This window comes from Sciurus carolinensis, chromosome X (assembly GCF_902686445.1).
Source record: "Sciurus carolinensis chromosome X, mSciCar1.2, whole genome shotgun sequence".
Taxonomy (NCBI): domain Eukaryota; kingdom Metazoa; phylum Chordata; class Mammalia; order Rodentia; family Sciuridae; genus Sciurus; species Sciurus carolinensis.
Window position 1 is genome coordinate 128,394,235 of NC_062232.1, and position 22,045 is coordinate 128,416,279.

A 22,045-nucleotide genomic window follows, 5' to 3' on the forward strand; every position below is an offset into this window, starting at 1 on the left:
AGGGGGTTTATAAGCCTATCCCCTTGCCATGGATATGTGACAATTTGGAAGAACCATCCCTTTGACTCCTGCATTACCATGTGTCTAGCTGAGGTCTTTATGACTGTATGGTAGCCCAATTTTCCCTCCACCTAACTGTTTCCTACACTTCCCCCAAAGGTGCTGATCATCTTCCCTATCAACTTCCTGCATTTGAATCTTGATCTCAGAGATTGTTTCCCCCCAAAAAACTGACCTGTTATATTGTTTTGCTAAATACTTTTTTGACTTTTGCTATCATTTCTCAGTATGGACACGTTTTTCAATCATTCATTTACAGTTTCTTATGTTTTAAATCACACTTGGAAAGACTTTCCTATCCCAAGAATATGAACATATTGACCCAGATTATACTAGGGTACCTTTGGATTTCGTACAAAGCTTTTAATTCTTTGATTCATCTGTAAATTGGAGGTGAAAAGAGAAGTAGTGACACAGATATATTTGTTTTTCAAATTCTTAACCAATTTTCAGTATATTGTTTATGTTAAAATTATTCTCCCCTTGCAAATTGTTCTAAACTGTAACTGCAATGTTTTTATCCTTTTCCCAATTTCTGGTTTTCAATGGTTAACTCATTTGTCTTCAAATGTATTGAAATGTTTAAATTATGAATTTTTCTGTAAGTGCAGTATTGGCTGCATCCCATGGGTTTTAATAGTAGTGTTTTCTTCATTAATTTTATTTTGTAGATCTGTACCCAATTATGGTTTCCATCTGAACTTTATTGCACTTTGATTAAAGCATCTGGTTTGTGCTACTTTTTTAAAATGAACTTAGGTATGAGTGCTCATGGATTTGCATGTGTGCTTTGTTCAAGAAACAGGCTATGGTTTTCCTCCTTCATCTTTCTAATGTAAATAAAAGTGAGTTAACCATTTCCCTTGTTCTGAAATCGTTGTCATTTGTTGAGGGATAATATATGAGAGTATACTTAGTAAAGATGTAGATTTCTTACAGGGAAAGTAGTTGAGCATCATTCCAAGAACTTTATGACAGTTGTTCAGACACCATTTTGGTCTCCTCTTTGGTTCTTGTTATTGAGTTTCTTTGAGTTAGAAGTGTCACAAAACACCAGAGCCAAACCTTCCCAATATTGTGTTAGGAGAGCCTTCTCTTGAAAGTGAATTAACTAGTCTCCAGACCTACCGTAAGCCAAGCCAGGGTGTCAGGATTTCTGGAACTGGATCCCACTCCACTAATGGCTCGTGGTATTAACAGGTGACAAATTGCCTTTTCTTTGTGAACAGCATCTCCATTTTCACATGGTGTAGGGGGTAGTCTGAGCCCCATGGTACCTATCAACCTTCTAGTCCAGACAAGATATGGACTATAGTCATGGGCAAAACAAAAGGAACAGGAGGGAACAAAGGCATAGGAACAAGTCAGGGAATCTGTAAAGGGGGTACACACTCAGGTGCTCGCTTTCTTTTTGTACTACTTACTGGGGGAAGGGTACTTGGTGTATGACTGGCAGGTCATGGAGTTATAGATAAGATAGGAAACAGACAAAGGTTTGGGTCATGGACTTTAAAACCTGAGCTGAGAACAAACTTGAACACCAAAGAAACCAGACACACCTTGAATGCTTTGCTGATATATTTATTTATATATTTCCCCTTTTCAGATGATGGTGACAAAAAGCAGATGGATCCCCTACCCTACCCACCCCCCATAAAATACAGACACAGATTTCATTCAGCATATACAAGCATTGGGGCGTGTCCAAATTCATCTCACTGGGTGACTAGAGCCAGGAGAAGTTCGATCTGGGGGGCAGTCTGAGCACCTCAGGTCCAAGAATTGAGCAGGCCAATGCTGAAGGGATCCTGCCATTCTGGACCCTGCCACTGGGGTGCCAGCAGAGGCGATAGAATTGAATCATGGTGAACAGAGCTGCCTAGCCCTGTCACGTGATCTAGAAGGTGACAGTGGGCTCCTGAGTGGCTTCCAGTGAGATCCACAGTCCCATAGAAATCTGTGCCTCAGGGTTCCCATCTGCATAGAGGGGATAAGAATCCTGCCCTAAAGATGTCACAGGGCTGACTATCAATGAGGCTCTAAATATAAATGATTTGTCAAAAATAATTTGTCAAAAGTGCTTTGTCAAGGTAAAGTGCCATAAAATTTAAAATTTAAGGGAATTCAATTGATTGTGATTGTATGAGTGCCCCAGGGATAAAAGTGGACTGGCTCATGGGTCCAGGGACCAAGGAAACAATCAAACTTGTAAACTGTGCCTGAGATGGGCACCTGCTGCAAAATAAAAGAGCTTCCTTACTTTCTTGGCCCTAGGAAGTCACCAAGGCCTAGCACCTGGATCAGGGCTGGGAAAGTCACTGGGGAAGTTACAGAAAGAGTCACAGGGGTCAAAGGAGGAGGAGGAAGGTGGCATAAAAGCAGGGGGTAATTACTATTATCACACACAAAAATAGATACCCACTGGATGCAGGGCATTGAATTGGTAGTGCAGATGGAGGCTGGGTGGGAGAGGGAGGTGTCACAGCAGCAGAGGAAGGGATACTGTCATAAACAGGCCCACTTGCTGGTTTCCCTCTTCCTAAAGAGTTAATTCCAGTGTCTGCCTATCTGCATGGGAAGGGAGGGCAGGGAGATTAAAACAAGAACATAATAATCTGTTTTAAGATGGGGTGTCCCCGCCTCCTGTTGTACTGCTGCCCAGCATCATTAAGAATTGTCAGGAATAGGTGAGCAGCTTGTCTGTGCACTTTGAGGCTGAGGCCAGAGGTGGGCCTGTAGCACCACAAAGGCAATAATGGGTTTCTGGAAAAAGGCAATGACTGTCAGCACAGTTGGGAGATAGCTAATCTGCTTAAACATGGGCATGATTTTAGGGAACTCATTACTGAGGGCCTATGATTTTTAAGACAGAGCATCACGAATGCTCCTTGAAAAAACAGAGACGTGGGTAGGTTACCTGAAAGGGGATGCTGAGGAGACTGAGTGAAGGGGCCAGTGTGGAGAGGGCCAGCAAAGACAAACTCTCCATAGGCTTAGATTTGGGGAACAGAGAAGGAAAGGGAGAGGTGCTCCTGCTGCTGCTGCTGTCTCTCATCTCCCTTGGCAAGGGGCTTGGGACCTCCCGGGGAAATGGGGAGGCTGCCCCATAGGGTACCAGCTGGCACCTACAGGTTAAGGCAAACAAGCCAGTAGAGCACGTTGAAGAAGAAGAAGGTGACTGGGAAAACAACTCGTGAGTAGTTATCCAGGCGGTAGATGTGGATGCGGAGGCGGCCCTGCTGCCAGGTACTGCCCTCACAATCAGGGACCATGCAGAAATACTTCTTGAAACCCTTGCAGCACTCATAGCAGGCTAGCTTGGAGCACAGGCTGCGGGGACCCTGGGGGGTACCTGGGCTTGGGGACCGCTGGGCAGAGCAAGACAGGCGTTCCTCTCCATCACTTCCCTCAGAGGTGACAATCTCGCACACAAACACTTCCTGCTGCTGGCGGGCACGGGCGCGGGCACGAGCACGAGCACGGGTTTGGGCATGGGTACGGCTACCAAGAGGAGGCTGAAATGGATAGGGGTAAATGTAGGTGACTGTTAAGGGAAGGAATGTCAAGCTTAAGAGCATCCAAAGGATTTCGTGGAAATTCTGTCCTTGGCATTCTGTTTCTTGGCTCCCCCAGGACACCCAACATCACATCGGGGGTTTGATTTCCCTCCCCACCCCCATAACCCCATCACCTGTGAAGCTGGCCACCCATGTTGTAACCCTAGTGCCCTTGCTGCTATGACTGCATACTCCAAAGCCTTGCCTCCACTCCCATACCCAGCTCATACATGGCGGAGTTTCGGAGAAGCATGGGCTTTCGTCTGGTTGTAGGTCAGGAAGTTGAGAACAGCAAACTCCATCAGAGCACAGAAGCAGAAGACAAAGCAGATTGCAATATAGAAATCCAAGGCTGTGATATAGGAGACACGTGGAAAATTCTTACGAGAAAAGGTGCCCAGCGTGGTCATGGTGAGCACAGAGGTGATGCCTGCAAGAGCAAGGAGTGGAGGTAGGCTAAGCTCCTGACCCACAGATTACCTGAAGAAGGCAATTCTTTGTGCTGGTCAAGGTAAGTCACAGCTTCATGCCCATGCTTATGCCCACATTACCATCTTACCTAAAGAGGTCCTGGCTGGAGCAGACTCCTTCTTAATCCAAAAGGAAACCCAGGAAAGCATCGTGGTCACAGAAGAAGGGACGTAGTTTTGAAAGGCAACGAAACCAAAACGCCTACTCACATTAAAGAAAAATGTCATGACCATGAAGTCACCTGAAAGACATAAAAAAAGCACTTTATTACAGTTTTGATGTGATGTACAGTAAGATATGCACATTACAAGTTCCATTGTTCTTATGGGATTCCCTACCACTGTCCTAGGACATCGTTTCAGTGCAACACACATAGGACCAGAAGAAGACCAGAGGGCAGACTTATTGTAATACTCATGACCAATTGAGAACTAAGTCAAAGCAAGAATATTAACCACTTATTAGTTCACTGTCCTACTCCCCAAATCTGTCTTTTCAGGGTGTATGAAAGTGAAAAAATCAGTTCTCTTCATATCAGGGCCAAATAGCTGATTTCCAGATGGTTGGCCGCGGCCTCCATACCCACTGAGTGAGTACACCCATGAGTAGTCTGAAGTACCACAGCATTATACTTGGACTGATGGCCCTCCCAACATTTTTTTCCCTCAGGAAATGAGCCAAGAATAGCATGTGCTGTGATGGAGAAAGTGCAGAATACTTTTGGCAAAAGCACAGATTATACATTCATTGTTGTACTGGTGGCCAAAGTCAAGTGCTCTCCTTCCTCCCAAACTTCTGGTGGCTTTCTATTCCATGAGCTGCAGAATCAAGACTACACTCTGTATGTAATCTGACGGTAAAGGCCCATTGTCAGTCCTCTAGATATCATGTCTGCAGAATACACATCTAGACGTCATGTCTGCAGAGTATACATCTACAGATGACTGAGGTTGTCACATGCACTTGGTTATCGTGTCCCTGCTGTCTCACCTCTGACAACAATGGCTCCTACAGAACTGGATGAGAAACTACATCTCCAGTTGTCATCTTCTGCTGCACTCTTCATGCAACCTTATGCTTTGAAACACCTGTCCCAAACACTCTGAAGGCTATCATGACTTGTTTGGGTTTTTCTCTGAGCCCAGAACATCACTTTTCACTCTTGACATCACACTGGATTTGTAATTGCTCCAATCCTGGTTCCTTTGTGAAGATGATCTTCAAACTTCCACCATGGTAATGCTATTTAATTCCCTGTCCTTGAATTAAGCAGGCTTTTAAATTCCTTCAAGGCAGGACTCACATGGGCCCCCAAGCTTAGCCCTTACCCATCCAAGCCTGGAATGGTCAATGGATGCTCAGTGACCCTTGTTAATGCCAGGCAACAGATTTGGAAAGCAGATAAGAACATTAGGCTGCCCATGGGAGGGAAGTCACTTGCCCAACAGGTCTGGGTGGGCTGGATCTGTACAAGAGCAGCCTTTCCTACTCACCTTGGCAGCACTGACACTCAAGGAACAAGACTTCTCAGATTCTTCTGGAAAAAGACAAGGAAGTGGCCTGGGGTCAGTGGAAGACCTGTTTCCAGAGTAGTAACTTTGGGGTTAGAACTCCAGTATGGCATCAGGGGCCATTCTAACACTTGCTTACTGGCAAGTATATATTGATCGAATTCCTAACTCTCTTGTCCTGGGGTCTTGATTACAATTGAAGACCCTTCTAATTAGCTATAACCCTGCCCCCTGAGAAATAGTTGAGATTATATATGTTGGTTGCAAGGAGATATGTCATTCTATTACATTTGTCTATTTTAATTATTATGGTCAAAGGAGAACCTTCTCCACTTGTCAAGAGATGGAAATTTGATTTTGAAGGTCAATAGGAGACTAACCTACACTGCGTACTTCACAAGAAGCACAGAAACATGCGTAAGGGTAAGCAAAGAAAGATAGTTGAAGCTGAAGACCCAAAGCAAAACAAAATTAAAGATGATTTCTGCTCTCTTACCTGCTATCAGAGAGACACAATTAAAAAGACTGTGTCGACCCAAAGCTTGAAGAACAAGGGAGAAAAAGGAATGAGGGCTGAATAGATCGTAACAGAATATGAAACAGGGATGCAATGATATTACTCTTGAAGAATATCTAGATTTAATGTCAGTCAGATGGCCCTAGGGGAAAAGAACAAGGTCCTATAGGCAGAAGTTCCAGAGACTCCAATTTCAGATGAACAGGGAGGGTTTCTGATGGGCAGAGGTGTGTAGAGAAGGAAGAAACCTTCTTAGAAGATAATGAACTCCTGACCACTGAAAGATTCCAGTAGGGGCTCAAAAACCATCAGTGGAGGATGATTTAGTCACCAGGTTCTGAGACCCTTCTGAAGCAGAAATTCTCTGACTGAAGGTCCCAAATGGTCTGAGTAGCAGGCTATCACTGTGTTCTGAACCCTGAGATGAGCACACAAATCTTCTCTACACATAGAGAACTGCCCCAGGGGATGATCAGAAGAGTTCGAGATCAATTCCAAAAATAACTCTGACTCAAGAACAATATTCAGCAGAAAAAAAAAAGAAGACCTCCACTATTCTCCCCAAGAACCGTCCTCTCCTCCCAAGGAGAGTTGGTGCTTACCTACTGTCATCACTTTGGTGAAGATGCTGGCTCTGAGGCTTTGTAGTCACTAGGGCACCATTTTGAAGCAATGCACAACCATCTACTAAACGGAACCACTAGTGACTTGAAAGCCCCTGGGCCTTGTTTCCTCTGCCACTTTTGATGATGGGTCTCCACCTATCTGGAGAAACTGAGATGCAGAAAGCTAAGAGGCAGGCCCATGGTTAGCTGGCTGAAGAACAGGGATCATAAGTCAAACATAGTAAAACTGCTCCCCCAGAACCTCCAGGAAAAAGATAAGAATTATGAGGCAGCCTTCAGCCCCAGCCTAGTACTGTGTAAGCAAAGCTCCAGTCAGGTAAGCATAAGCTGTACTTCACTCTGTGACCAACTCAGTAAGTGAAGTAAAAGCAGATTTTCTGTCTAGCCACAAGGAAGCAACACAAAGTGCCTCCATGAGAAATGGCTGGTTGGTGACTTGCTCCATCAACATTCTGGAAACGATGACGGCAGTGCCTCCATGCCCTGAACCAGGTCAGTATGTGTGAAGAGGGTTTCCAGGGATGTCTGGGAGCTACCCTGGGGAGGTCCCTTGGCTCCTCATTCAGATCACCTAGGAACACAAGCAAAGATGCTCACACCTAATTGGGAGCTGAAAGTTAGGAGACCCAGGACCCTCCCCTTTCATCCTTCTTAGGGACAAGATCAGAAAAACAATGGTTTCCATATCTATGTTGAATCTGCCATGAAGCCTGTGACAGAAAACTGTGCTTTCCATAGCTGCTCCTTTAAGAGTAATGTCAATGCAGCAGCCACTATAGCTGCTGCAACTTCCTCCAGTCTACCCCATCTTTCAACTAGATGTCATTAGACCTCTAGCCTCCACCTCCCATTAAGATGGACCTTGCTTCCCATTCAGTCAGCTCAGATTGGTTCTGGATATGAAGAACTCACATGAGCACCATTCCCCAAAGTCATCCAAGGAGGTCAGTGTTGCAACAAAGGCCTTGAAACTGAGGGGTCCGCATGACAAAACTAGTTGCAAATTATGACAATAACAAAATTTTATCTACTTACCCAACCTCTTGGTGGACTTGGCAAAGCACTTACTTCTTTGCAGATGAGACTGAGACATAGTGGCAAAGTCTCAGTTTCCTCTGCAAACAGTTGTAAGTGCTTAGCATTTACAAGACAGGAGCCAGGTCCTACACGATACTTCCATGGGATGATTACAACATTTGTACAGAAAGCCTCCTCCAATCAGCCCTACCACCCTCCTGGGCCTCTGCCTAGCTCTGGCTCCATAGCACACTTACCAGCTGGGGTTGAGATAATTTCAGTTTTGTTGCTCACTCCCGTAAAATCAAACTGGAAGAGCTTCCAGGAGTTCTTCTCATTTATTTCAAGCTTGAAATTATCCCACTTGTAGATCATCTCACTTTGAGGATAGGAAACTGGAAAGCAACATGGGAAGAAGGGTCACATAAGACTGGGAAGCCCAGCAGAGCACTCCAGAGTACAAAGTTAGCCTGAGTAATGCTTCAGAGTCCTGACTCTGGCCTCACCAGCTCTTGGACTTTGACTCTCTTACCTGGTTGGTGAGGTCCATTCGATAAGTACATTTACTGAGCATTCCTTAGAACCAAGCCCTGGGCTGGAAATACAGAGATGAACAAGGCATGAACCCTGCTCAAGTGTTCACATTTTATTGAATAAAACAGCTGTGATTTTTGGACTGCTCTGAAAAACCTCTGCCCATGGAGCAGGGGGAAAACAAAGTTGGGAAAGACCACTTCAGTACACACTCAGAAAAGATGTCATAGAACAGGTGACATTCAGTTAAATCTTTAAAAGTCAAGTAAACATTCTCTGTATGGATGAGATTGAGGGGGTGAGGAGCAGCACAGAAAGGTGAAGTGCTTAGTTTATTGCAGAAACGGCAAAATTTCAGGAAGGCTAGCTTAAAGGGGATGAGTTGTATAGGAGTGGGTAGTAGGAACCAGTTCAGCAAGAGCCTTGAGGGTCATTTTAAGGTCCATGAGATTAAGAAATGATTCAAAATGAAGAAGTGACCTGGTCTAGATGACTAGGACACTCTGGTTCCTATATGAGGAGAGCATGTTGGCAAGTTGGCCAGTTATGGTTGGCCAGTACAGTAATCCAAGCACAGCAAAATGAATGAAGGCAGGAGTCAAAGCTAGGACAGCCAGGATGCAGAGAAATAGAGGCAAACAATAGAGATTTGAAAGGAAACGCCAATAGGGTGTATTGATTGATTAGATGTAGGAGGCTAGGGAGAGGGAAGCATCAATGTTTTTGGTTTAGACAACTTGGGTGGGTGATGGCACCCTTTAGTGAAACAGATGAAAACATAGAAGCCACATGTTTGTTTTGAAGGTAGGGGCTGGGAAGAGACAATGTATTTAGTTCAGACATGCTCAATTTCAACATGAAGATGATGCAAAAGTCCCAGTGGAAGATGACAAAGACCTAAACTCAGGTAGTGACAATGGAAGGTGGAGAGAAGCAGACATACTTGAAGTACACTTCAGAAGCAGATGACTGATTTGAGGTGGGTGCAAGGGAGAAGGAGAAACACAACATGAGGCCCAGCAGGAGCAACACAGTATTGTAGGCAGGAAAGGGGATCAATGAAGACGGGGTATGGAGGATGGAGATCCCACACAACCTTGGCACCATCTCAGCAGAAAAGCAGAGGAAGAAAAAAAAATGCAAAGGGCAAAGATGAGAAAAAGAAGGGGCCCAAAATATCTCTGGGTCCCCAGAAACCTAAGAAGGTACTCACAGCTAGAGAAAGACAGAGGGCAAGAGTGAGAATCCATTGGAAATTTGAGCATGTGGAGTGAACATCCCGCATCAATGGTCATCCTGGAAGGGAGAAAGGAGCCTCATTAGGCAGGCTCTGAGCACTTAGGTATCCACCCAACTTTGATCTTGGGACCACCACCATTGATTGGCAACAGCAGAACTTAAGACAAAAAGCTCAAAGTAGAGAAAAAAGAGGAAGAGCAGCTTGGGAGTATCTGACTACTTTGGGCTCCATCATCAGAAAAGTGTATGGACCAACATAGATGGACTTTCATTTCTTGCTCAGATCAGGACCTGAAAACACTCTCATATTCTATACCATCTCGCCACCCCCACATCCATGACAAATAACCTTCTTCCAGCCATTCCAGGTATCTAGCCTGCTCTCAGTTACCTTTTCAATCGCTGTATTGCTGCTCCGCCTGGACAATTCCACCACCGTGGATGTGTCTTTACATTCAGTGACCACTTGGGATGGAATTGTCCAAGCAGTGCAGTCATACTGGTACACTCTAGTTGAAGAAGCTCTAGACTGGGAGCCAAGTAACTGGGTACCAGTCTCAGCTCTGCAAAAAACTTGGTGTGTGGTTTTAAGCAACATCTTTTGGTTTGGTGTCATATCTATAAATGAAGAGGTGGTGCACATGGTCTAGGAAAGCTGTACAGGCCCTTAAGGAATATCACTCAGGATGAAATCTTTGCCCCTGTTTCTTTGGCTAAAATTTCCAGAAGGGGAGAAAGAAACCCATGAGGTGAGATGCCAGTGGCTTGACGTACCTAATTGTGTACAACACCTTGCCATCCTTGTGGATGCGCACCATCTGGTTGGGCATGGTGATCTCATGCTCTTGGGTCCTCTTAGAATTCCTAAAAAAGGTGTCCGGGATCCACAACTGGCTCACCACATTGCCATTCAGAACAAGGGTCTCAAAGGTGTCATTGTAACGAAGGCGTTCATCATACCACGTCTGGTAGAAGATGATGTCAATGGTGTATTCCTGGCAGGAAGTACAGAAAACCACACACTTGGGACTGGGCACACAAAGGATATCCACATGCAAGTATATTGTGTTTCACTCCCTAACTGGAATTGTAAAGGCAATGTGGTGATGTATATAGAACACTGGACCAGGAAGCAGGAGTGGGATAAGGTCCTTTCTCTCTGCCTAGGAACACTTCCTATGTCATTACCAGAAAAGGCTCAGAAGGTACCAAGTTAAATGATCCCAGCCAAGTTAGTCATGCCCTTCTTGATTACCACACAAGGAGAGCCACGTCCCCACATCACACAGCAGTTAACACATAGCTCAGAACAACAGAAAGGCTTGCCTTAAAATGGAGCTCCCTATTTTCTCTTATCAATCTATTTTCTGCCTTCTAGAAGCAGACAGAACAAGTTTTATTCCAGCTTCAAAGGACAAGTCTCCAAAAATGGCATTTCATTGTCCCTAAGATGCCCTTTACCCACATTTTGGAAACCAGGACACATCTTACAATTGATACATATTTTTATGCAGCATTTCTCCTTCTTGGTTCAACAAACTGTGATTTAAATTGTCTGCACATCTTAAATCAAAGGCAACTTTGAATCAAGGAAAGGCACTTGAAGATTGTAATCATGTCCTCCTGAGTTGTCTTTTTTTTTTTTTTTTAAGAATAGACATTCATGACTAAAAGCTTTCAACTTCTTCAACCTAAGCAGTTATTTTACCATCGGATCTGCAAGGACTGCAAAGTCAACCAAGTGTACTTATAGGTGACTGTTTTTGCCAAAAAGTGATAATATTCTCAAGCTTTCAAGGGTCCATAGGCATCTTGCAGAAACTTGGCCCACAGCACTACTGCTCATTTTGCACTGTGCTTACAAGATCAACTCTTTATGCTGGAATGATTCTGTCATTTGGAAAGACAGAATAGTGAACATGACTGTGGTCCATACTATGCAACACAGTGCTAAGCAAAGATGGATAAAAATGAAATCTAGAGTACCCACCTGATCTTATCACAGTAAAGACTACTGAATGCATGTCATTGAGTTAAGGAAGATAATGGTTACTAGGTTTACAGAAAATAAACATCAACCCAACAATGGGGTAGGTGAGAGTTGGTGATCTTTAACGGTCTGTTAGCTCTGATGTTCAAGATTTTGGGGATCCTCGTCAAAGTATGCTTTAGGGCATAAGATGTGTGTCATGGTAATCATTCAGTTTTTTCTTTTCACTGAGTGACACTACAGACAACTGATGGAAGGAGACCTGTTAGTCTCTAGTGGTAATTAGTCCCATCTTATTTTTTCCTGTAGAACTGTTTCCACTTCTAATCAAAATTTTAAATAAATGTTCATGTGACCTTGCATATTTACCCTTTTTCTTCTTTATTAAGTGGTGGGAGGGGCCTGAACATAATTTGTAAATGTCTCAAACTGCCATGTGTCCACAGCTGACACTGTGACCCTTCCTCTACCACTGGGCAAAGACCCCATGTCATTGATAGACCATCTGGCATCCTCCTAAGCTTGCACAGAGAAAAGCAGTATAAGTTTGACTGTAGGAGTTTTCTATTTCCCAAAAGAAAGTAATATTCCCAAATCACTAACAATGTGGGAAAACACACTTCATCGAGATACAGGCAGGCAATGGTAGTTTAATTGCATGGGCTGGGCTCATAACCTCATCATGCTCACACAGGGTTGTGGAGCTATGAATCCATCCAAGTCAACACACTCTCAACACCCACATTTCCATAGCAAATCAATGATCGCAGCTCAAAACCATTTAGAAATTTTATAAGCACACACACCTTTGGTTGTATACAGCAAAGTTTCCCCTTTCAGCTTTTATTTGGGGAGCACAGATGTTAATTAACCTCAATCCTTCATTTCCCAGAATTACTTTAAAAAATGAAGTGTTTTGAGTCACTAGAGAAATGTCTATCTAGTCTCATGCTTTTTAAACAATAAGAATCTTTTTTTGCATCTCTTTGTTTTTCATATCAAAGAAGTGCCTGTAACCTTTGCTTGTGCATATGCATAGCTATACCCATGATTATCTGGTCTCCAGATATTGTTGATCCCATAAAGTGTCTGTTAAACATCAAGAAGGATGTTTAATAGGACAAAGTATGAGCAGCCAGACATTTGCACCCCTGATATGGAAGGGAGAACAAACTGCAATAGAACTTCAAGCAACTTGAACAGCAAGTGCCAGAACTCTAATGGCTAGCCTACTTTATTTATTTTACAGGTAGAGAAACAGGCTCGGAGATAGGGGGATTTGTCCCAAGTCACACAAACAGTCAATGGAAGCACAATGAATTTGCCACTCAAAGCACCATTACCATGAACTTGCCCTGGGATGGCCCTTACTTGCCCTCTATCCCTTTGAGTATCAAGGTCCAATTTTCTTCTGCAAAATCCCCATGTCCTTCCTTTGAGTTACCTATGTAGCAAACAATGACTACCAGCCAGAAACTCACAACACTGGAGGCCTGAGGAAAGAGATCAAGAAAATTCCTGCTGCCAAATTGATGGAAGCCAGAAAAGGAAGGGAAAACTGAGAATATTCTCTGGACTATGTCAGGGAAGCAGACAGAAAAGAGGTGGCAGAACCTAGCTACCATTAACGTGGGAGCCCTTAACCCTGCCCCATGCCATCCCACCCTGCCTATCTTCAAATGGCCTCCAAAGTGTTTCCACATTCCCAGTGGCTGGCAGTTCCAACTTGGCCAACAGGGTCTCCTTCATACCCAGACCACATGAGCTGCTTGGCAGCCAGTGGGAAGCATTCCCCTACATACCCACGCTGTGCTCATAGTCTGCTATAAAGTGTTTCAAATGAGTATTTAATTTCAATTTAACAAGACACCAATTTTAAGTCTTTTACACATCGACCAGTAACTAATGGTTCCATTTTTCCCCAGTTTGACAAGGGAGCTTGGGATGTGCATTTCTTTTAGCTCAGCTGAAACTAGAAATTTAGTGTTTAGGAATTGGCTTAATTAGAATCACCTGCAATAATTTCCACAGCAAGAAACAGCACGGGCAACAGTCAGTCCCAGATTAGTCACTGACTGTTAAGCTCAGACTGGGTGTTTTCAAAAGTTTAGCTAGGAGATTGGCAGAAGCAATTTATTAAAACCCACCTGCCACAGGCTCAGGATTCCCTCCCTGAGGACAAGGCCTATACTCTATACATGATTGACCAAAGGGTGCTGAGAGTCCCCTTAAACAACTATATAGAGAGTATAACTAACACTGGGACTCACAACCTCACTGAGAGGCTGAGTTGCCACAAATGTTAAGATGGGATCCTTAAAGGTAGCTTTGGCTGCCACACAGGCTTGTTATGAGACACCCATGCTTTGAGTACTGGCAAGTTCTATGGCAGAGATATTCACTAAGTGCACCAGGGAAAAGTGGGCTATACAAGAACAGGAATCTTCCACAGCTTTAAAGAATGACTTGGAACTATGTAAAAACTGAGACTTCTCAGGGAAATTTAATACCACTTGAGGTGTTTGGAATTCTCAAAAGGCACTTGGCCTAGCCTAAAGCATCATCTTACTGGCCAAAGCAAACCAAGTTTTTGGTTCCATTTTGGACCAGTTCTGTGTCCCACATCAAGTTTGGTGACTGCTGGGTTATTAGACTGTATCCTCCAGGTTTGCCAGGTATCAACATTTCCTGGCACCTCAGGTAAAGTGAGTGCTGGCAGCATTAGTAGGTGTGGAGCAAAGAGAGATGGGACATTCAGCTACCATGAGTAGAGCTACTGCTCTGCTTCCACAAAAACTCTTATGGATGGTAGATATTTATCTCCCCAAATTATATCTTAAACAAATTGTGAAGACTTTAGCCACATTTTTTCCAGTACTCATCAGTTTTATGATGTTCATCCAGAAAACAGAACAAAGCAACTTAGGATCATTTGCTCCATTTATGAATGTTTATGTTCTCCCCACTTAATCAAAGAGTTTAGCTACTAACTGTGTGGAGGTGTACAACTTAGGAGGGAAGGAATAAACCAGTGTGCTGGTATTTAGGCTGGCACACTAAAGGGTAGGGGCAGAGGACTGGTACAAGAAAATATACTGAGCCACTTACCCACCCTCAACCAATAACCTCAAAAGTCCAGTTCCTATTAAGAGTAGATAGTGGTCAAAATGGTGGGACCACAAGACCTCAACATATGGCTCATGTTCTAACAGGTACATAATGGCTATGAGTTGTAGGCACACTCCAAAATGGATGCTGATGATTTACCTCTTGGTGCTCATGCTCTTGTGTAATGACTACACATGACTATGGGCTATATAACTAATGACTTGCTTCTAATGAACAGAATACAGTGGGATATCATTCACAAAGTTAGATTACAAAACATTGTGCCCTCCATTTTGAGCACCTTTTTTCAAACTGTTTGTTGCTCAGAGGGAAATCAGCTGCCATATTGTGAACAACCCCGTGGAAAGACCCAAATAGTAATAACTAAGGAAAGCTTCTGGAACATAGCTAGAAAGAAACTGAATTCAACCATAGGAGTATACTTGGAAGTGGATCCTCACTCAACTTAAAATGAGACTCCAGTCCCAACTGATACCTTGATGGCAGCCTTGTAAGACCCTAAAACAGAAAACTCAGGTAGGCTGTGCCTGAATTCCTTAGAACATGCAAGCTATGAGACAAGGACTATTTGTCATTTTAACACACTATGTTTGGGGGGTAATTTGTTACATACCACTGCAAAAGTATACTGTGCATTAAGAACCAGGTAGCCAAACACAGTATTACAGAGGGAACCTCATTCTTCCACTTACCTTTGTAAACATTTTAATCTTCCATGAAGGTTACTTACCTTTGGGTGTCTATTTTCAAGGCCCACCTGAAAGTCAAGGCTCTGAATTCAGTAACATGGTGCTTGTTGACTACTGGTGGGTGTGCTGAAACAGTGTGCATCCTTGCCTAAGCCAAGTCTATGGTTATGATGGATTTGGTTACTATAGCCTTCCTCATTGTCAGGCTCTGCAGACATAAATGACTTTTGCAGAGCATCTGTTATAACTCTTTTGGTCAGCTAATATATTCTGAGTCCTTGGCACAGAATCCACAGTGGAGACAGCAAGGCAGATATAAAGCAAATAATTACCATGAAATTAGGTAGGGAAGATCAAGTTAGGTATAAGCTAGAAAAACGTGCATGTCCAGAGAGGAATGTGGTATAAGAAGGGAGCAATTAATAGCTGTGAGAGTCAGGGAAGTTGCCATAAATAAGATGTCAACTGAGGTGCGCCCTAAAGGAGAAGGTTCTTGACAAGTAAGAAAGAAGAGCAACCACTAAACTAGAAATTACTGGAACAAAAGCTCAGCTCAGAGGTGCAAGGTGGTCTGGGAATGTCCATAGTCTCTAGTGTGATGAGAGCATGTGGTCTCTAAAGGGGTGAAAAGGAAAAGAGAGAGAGGGTCTTGATTGCTGAACTGAGGGGTTGCACTGCATGCTCTAAGTAAGGTCAGTCCTTCAGGAGGCACATCATTAGGGAGGCTTGCTTGACAGGAGGATTGGGGTAGGTGGACACCTTTGCATATTTTAAGTGGGAGGTGATAAAGACTAACTGACAACAGTACTGACACTAGGATGATACCTGTAGAAAAGGAGGGAGAGAAGGAACTAGACAAGATTCAGAGAAACAGGTATAGAACAAGAACTGGTGTCTACAAATAATTATCAAAAAAAAGAGCCATTCCATTGTGGTGTTTTATTATTTTATTTTGAATAGAAGACTGGAAGATGTCATCACAGTTCTGATGGTCCTCTTCAGGCAGCAAGGGACTTACCTTTTCCAACCTTATTCTCAAGTTGGTAATATTTAAAATCTCCCCCTCCCTCCAAAACCAAACCAAACTCTTGGAGTTGTCACAGAAAAATAGAGCAGAATGTACAAGTACATGACAGATCATCCCCTGGGCTAGAAAGTACTAAAACCAAAGCTCAGTACTCACCATGTCCAGGATGGAAAGAGGGCCAAGGCTGTTGACAGAGACCTCAACAGTGACCACAGTGGGCTTCTCTATAAGGGAAACAGAGGTGGAAGACAATAAGTGATAAATAGGAACATGGGGCAGGGGAGGGGTGGTCAGAAAGGAGGAAAGAGAACCAATTGTAGTTATTACTTGTTTTTTCATGCCATGAGTCAGCTCATATACTGTTTAGGGTTGAACACACACCTTGAAGATCAGTCATTTTATGGATGGAAAATCTGAGGGTAAGCGAAGGAAAGAGACTTGATCAAGGTCCATGGCCTTCTGACACTAGAGTTAGTATTTCTTACCTGATGGGTCAGCAGCAGATGTTCCTGTCCATGCACATGGCACCCTAATCTACACTCCAGGTCCATGCTCCACAACTATGCCCACAGCCCTCCTTTCCTCCAGAAGAAAAAGATTTTGTTCTGCTACTCACCACCAATTCCAGGGCGCAGTTTGTGGTCATAGTTACTCAGAATGGTGTTCAGGATGCGAGTGGCTTCTGGCAGTTTGCCAGATGGGCGCCCGATCACAGAGGCAGTAGGCGTTGTTTCTTCAGAGAGGAGCTTCCTGCTAGGAGGCTGGGGCTGGGGGCCATAGACAACAACATCATGGGTAGAGTCTTCATTTTCTGGTGCAGCCTGAGGTCCTTCAACCCTAGAATAAATAAACGACTAATGAAGCTCTGTCTTCCACTCTGTAGGGGTCCCAGCTAGTGACTCTTGACAAAAAAGCAAAATGAAATATTTGTAATGCAAGGCTTAATTAGTAACTGGTAAGGGAAAATTATGAGGTACTAACAGATTATACTGGTTAATTTCTTTGAAATCTTGTTACTCTTTGGGGACTTTCTATGCTATTCCTCTTTTACGATGTTTTATTTTAAAAAAGGAAAGACAAAAATTAGACCTACATTCTAAAAGGACATTTGATGTAAAATGAAGTAGAGGGGCATTGTCGTATAAGTTCTGGCCTTGGCTTCCTGGTTGTCTGAGCAGCACCACCTGGGAGTGAGAGGCAGACTGAGGGCCAGGGCTGTTGAGGAATGCTTGCAAAAGTCAGAGCACCCTCTCCCAGACAGGACCACAGAACTGTGGGAATATTCTGCAGTTTTGTGGGTTTGTAATACTTACTGTGATGGGGGCAGGAGGTGGAGGAAGGAATACTCAAGAACAGATGTCATCCAGGAAATGGAAGGCCAACAGGAGTCTCCCCTGAGGGCCACAGCCAGTAGCACAGCAATAATAATGAAAATACTACTGCTAATAATGATCATTAATTTTTTTTAAATTAAAAAGCCATCTGCTAACGTATGAAACTCCTATGGTGTTTTGTTGGAAGTGAGGGTAGTGCAAATTTTGCTGGGAATCCAGGGGGATTCTGAGGTTCTGGTCATATTCCAGTCCTTGACTTGGTTTTCCATACATCAGTGTGGGCATTTCTGACAATTAATCAATTGTATACTTTTAATTTGAGCACTTCTCTGTATATAGGTTCTAACTCAATTAAAATTAAAATGTCCCATATGCTAATACATGGATCTTATTTGGATCCTAAGTTTTAATAGCAGACTAAAAAAACACTGTATCACAATAGGAAAGGTTTGAACACTGTGTAGTTGAGGCGTATTATTCTTACATTTTTGGCTTAATAAAGGTCTTTTGTTATGTTCTTGAAGTCATTAATGACTAAAACAATTACATATGAACTGATATGTCTGAGATTTGTTTCAAAATAATCTAAGACAGAAATGGAGGTGGGTAAGGGGACAGAGAAAATAAATGTGAGTTCAAAATGATGAGGGTCATAATGGGTATATAGATATTCAATCTACTATTCCCTCTACTTGTGTATATCTTTCAAAAATATAATTAAAAGCTTTTTTAAAAAAAGCCATCAGTTCAAATTAATGTGTGATATTGGAAAGCAGGAGAGTATTTCCTTTGGGGAGGAGATTTACAGGGAGGGGGCACTGCAAATGGGGGGGGTCACTGCTAATGTTCTATTTCACCATGTAGGTGCTCACTGCATGAGCATGTTTACTTTGTGGAAATCCATGGAGCTCTTCACTCATGATTTCAGTGGTTTTGTATTTATATGTTACACTTGCAAAATGATTAAAAAAAAACAGCCATCAGGGTACTTTCTACCTAAAATAAGGGGTAAACAGAGCAGAAGACTTGGGACCCTGTGTTGCAGACCAAAGGTCTGCCAACTTGGGTTGCAAGATGCATTTTTCTGCAGTATTTCAAGATCTCAGAATTGCTTAACTGGCATACAGATGTGCTAAGCCAGTGCCATTTTTTTATGTCTGGAGTGGCTAATTCCAATTGTGGGCTAGGGAAGAATTGGGCTTAGGAAAAACAGTTTCCATTTGCAACTGTAATATTCACAAGATGTCTTCTTCCCTGAGGCTTTTCAATTCTCTTGGGCATGGGCGCCTGAGGGCTGACCCCTCAGTTCTCTGAAGAGATAAGGACCAGTGTTTCCCCTGCCCACTCTTTGCCCCCTCCCTGTCTCTCAGAAGGTGGAGGGGGCAAAATGAGCAACATGGCTGGAAACATGGTGCAATCCTCCCAGATGTCTGAAATCCATCAACAACAGGAACCCCATACCAGGTCTAACAGCATAGAGGCAAACAAACATGCCATCACTGGGACCACCAAAACCCTCCAGCCCCTAGACTACATCTGCAAGGAGAATGACATCAGAGGGCCCTGAGGTTACTTCAGTTCTATTAATTAGCTTTTGCCAGTTAAAACAAAACAAACCAACAAATAAATTAAAAAAAAAAAAACGTCATCCTGGGACCTTTGGGGGTTTAGGAGTGCCTGGTAATGCATACCTTTCTCCAACCAGCCATTAAGCTCATGTTCAGGGTTAGAAAGAACAAAAACTTGAAAAGCATTCATACAACTGAACTGGTGGAATTTTCCATAGAAGCTCTTCCTTCAAGCATTCATGTCTCTCCAAAATGGAGCTGAATCTTTTCAAGTCCCTTCCCCCAAAGCTGGCTGTTGAAGGGGAGAAGGGGAAAGGGGAATCTGAGAAACAGTCCTGGATTTTTTTTTTTAAATCAGAACTCATTTTCATTTTACAGATGGAGAAACTGAGGCCCAGATGGAAGAAGGGCTATGCCGAAAGTCACACAATTAATCTGAGGCTTAGCATGGATCAGAGCAAGGTTCCCTGGTTCAATAAGGCCCAGCACAATCCACTGTCACCTCCTCTTTCCTGACATCACAGGTTGCCATGCTGACAGTGTCTGCCGCAGCCCTCCCCCCTGGAAGGGTAGTTTTCATCTCCCTGCTGTTTTCCTCTTATCCCCCTCCCTCCTTTTGCCCTTCCCCATTCAGCCATCTTTTGCCCCAGCCAGTCACCATGTTTGCTGTCTCAACTAGTCCAAATCCCATCTAGAGGGATGTGGATGATTGGAAATTCCTAGCACGCATTCAGAAATATTTACCAAGCCCCTGCTGAGGCCAACCCCACCCTAGGGCACAAGTGATCCAGCAGGAATCATAGTCCCTCCCCCAGGAGCTAACGCAACCTGGGGTGGGGAGTGAAGCCAACCCCCCTCTTCCCAGTGGAGATAAACAAGACACAAGCCCAGCACCATGGAGACTTCGAGAAAGCTAGGACAGATCAGTAAGCTCAGGAACTTGTGACAGTTCACACCCAGCAGGAAACCATCTCAAAATTATGAAGCAGTCATGTTTCACCCCCAAAAGCCAGAAATCTGGGGACAACCTTCTAGAAAAGTCCCAGGGCCAGGGGAAGGTGTGAGGGAAGTAGGCTGCCTAAGGGAAATATCAAGAGGGGAGGGAAGGAATAAAATCCAGAACCCAAACCACACACCGCAGAGGACAACATTCCTGCCCTCGGGCTCCAGTCAGCGCACGGCCCAGCAGGGTGCCCGGGGGGGGGGCTGCAGCGGGGGAGCGTGGAGGAGAAGCCTGAACCAAGGTTCCTGCCTGGGACTGGCACCAAGAGGAGTGGCGGGATGTGAAGCAAGTAAAGTCAGAGTTGCCTGGCGCCGTGCCTGGTACTCGGTAGGCGCCCCGAACAAATTCATGAGCAAAACAGAACAACTAAGCAACACTCAAACATTTTCGGCGCACTAACGCTCCCCCAGGCCGCGAGTCACCTTCCCCCAGGTGGCGAGAGCCTGGTCCGGCCGGTCCATCCGGGCCGGGTCGGGCCGTTTTCCCTCTCCCCGCACAACATTTGGCGAGGGAAAGGCGTGCTAGCTCCCTGGGCGCCGCAGTGCTTTGGAGGGCGGGAGTCTGGGAACCGAGTGGCCAGAGGACAGGGGTGCCGTCTTCCCCCTGGGCTCCCCCTCAGCGGCCCGGGACGGCCGTCCTAGCGGGAGACGGGCGGAGGCTGGTGTGCGTCGAGGGGACGCGGGGCCGGGATAGCCTGCGCGTGGGCCAAGCAAAGCGGCCGCGGGCTCGAGGAACGCCGGGCTGCAGGGGTCCCGGGAACCGGCTGGGTTCGCGGGGTGAGGGCGCGGGGCGCTGAGGGCTCTTGGGTCCCGGGATGGAGACTCACCTCGACTGGAGGATCAGGAATATGTTCAGGAGGATCAGTAGAACTTTGGGCAACATCGTGTCGGGGACCGGCACGACCACCTGTGTGGAGGTCGCAGCGCGCGGTCTGGCCGCACGGAGAGCGGCGTGAGGGTTTTGTTGCGCTCCAACTTTCACTCCTCCCACTCGCTTCGCCCCACCCCGCGCTCCCCACCCTGGGCCCGCCCCCAGCCCCGATGGAAATCTCCGACGACGTGATCGCTGCGGCAGCGGAGGGGGGGAGGCTGGAGCGGGCGGGGGAGAAGGAGGGAGCCCTGTCGCCAAAGGCCCCCCGCCCCCCTCCGCCACCACTGCGGCGCTGCCAGACAGCCAGGGGCGGGGGGCGGGAGGAAGGAGGAGGAGGCGAGCGGGCTGCGCTCGGGCCCAGGCGAGGGAAAAGGCGGCCCGCGGCTGTAGCCAGGAAGGCGACTGCAGGTTGGACCAGACAGGGACAAGATGGGAGACTGGGTGGGCTTTTGCCTCCTCTGCGACCCCCTCCAACCCACTGACACGCTGCAGGCTCCACTAAGCTCTCAGGCCCTGAGCTTCCTATCCACCACCTGTTGCACCCTATCGTTCCCTGGCCTCACGGATTTTCCCTGGTCTCACTCCTAGCTACAGTTTTTCCTAGCACATCTGTTAGCATCCAAAGGTAGCTGGGCAACTCATCACCTTCCTTGGCACAAGGAAGAAGAGAGACTTAGGGGTCTGCCTGGTAACTTATGATCTGAGCTACTTCACAAGAAAATTTCAAAGACATTTGAGAGCTAGGAAGTACCTGGTAACAGAGATCTAGGCACAGGCATTCACTAGAAGATTTTCTTTGAAGCCCATAGAGACACTGACTCAACGTGACCCCTAGTTCAGTCCGTTGTGTGCCAGAGGGACTATCTTGGATGGAAACAACCTTTCCAAGACAGCGTGGTCAAA

At 45.1% G+C, this 22,045-nt stretch overlaps 1 protein-coding gene across 2 annotated transcripts; it reads right to left on the reverse strand.

Annotated features, from left to right (window-relative positions):
* Positions 1-1,715: 1,715 nt before the first annotated feature.
* On the reverse strand, positions 1,716-21,187 carry Gabre (gamma-aminobutyric acid type A receptor subunit epsilon). Of its 2 annotated transcripts, XM_047535917.1 has the most exons (10): positions 21,099-21,187; positions 16,984-17,204; positions 16,524-16,591; positions 10,493-10,527; positions 10,307-10,396; positions 9,507-9,589; positions 8,017-8,154; positions 4,177-4,329; positions 3,848-4,047; positions 1,716-3,575 (listed from the first exon to the last, which is right to left on the reverse strand). In XM_047535917.1, exons 1-10 carry the CDS (start codon positions 21,152-21,154, stop codon positions 3,186-3,188), a joined length of 1,434 nt encoding a protein of 477 aa, XP_047391873.1. In that variant the 5' UTR covers positions 21,155-21,187; the 3' UTR covers positions 1,716-3,185. The 2 variants fall into 2 exon arrangements, with proteins under 2 accessions (XP_047391873.1, XP_047391872.1); XM_047535916.1 differs by having other exon boundaries at positions 10,307-10,527.
* Positions 21,188-22,045: the final 858 nt, after the last annotated feature.

Bases quoted from the DNA above. Each gene is read 5' to 3' on its own strand.
- Gabre (XM_047535916.1), bottom strand. From the start codon at position 21,154: ATGTTGCCCAAAGTTCTACTGATCCTCCTGAACATATTCCTGATCCTC. The intron at 8,155-9,506 runs GTGAGTACCTTC...GTTGCTTTCCAG, and splicing joins CCCTCTGTCTTTCTCTAGCT to TTTCCTATCCTCAAAGTGAG. The intron at 3,576-3,847 runs GTATGAGCTGGG...TATCCATTTCAG, and splicing joins CTTCTCCGAAACTCCGCCAT to CCTCCTCTTGGTAGCCGTAC.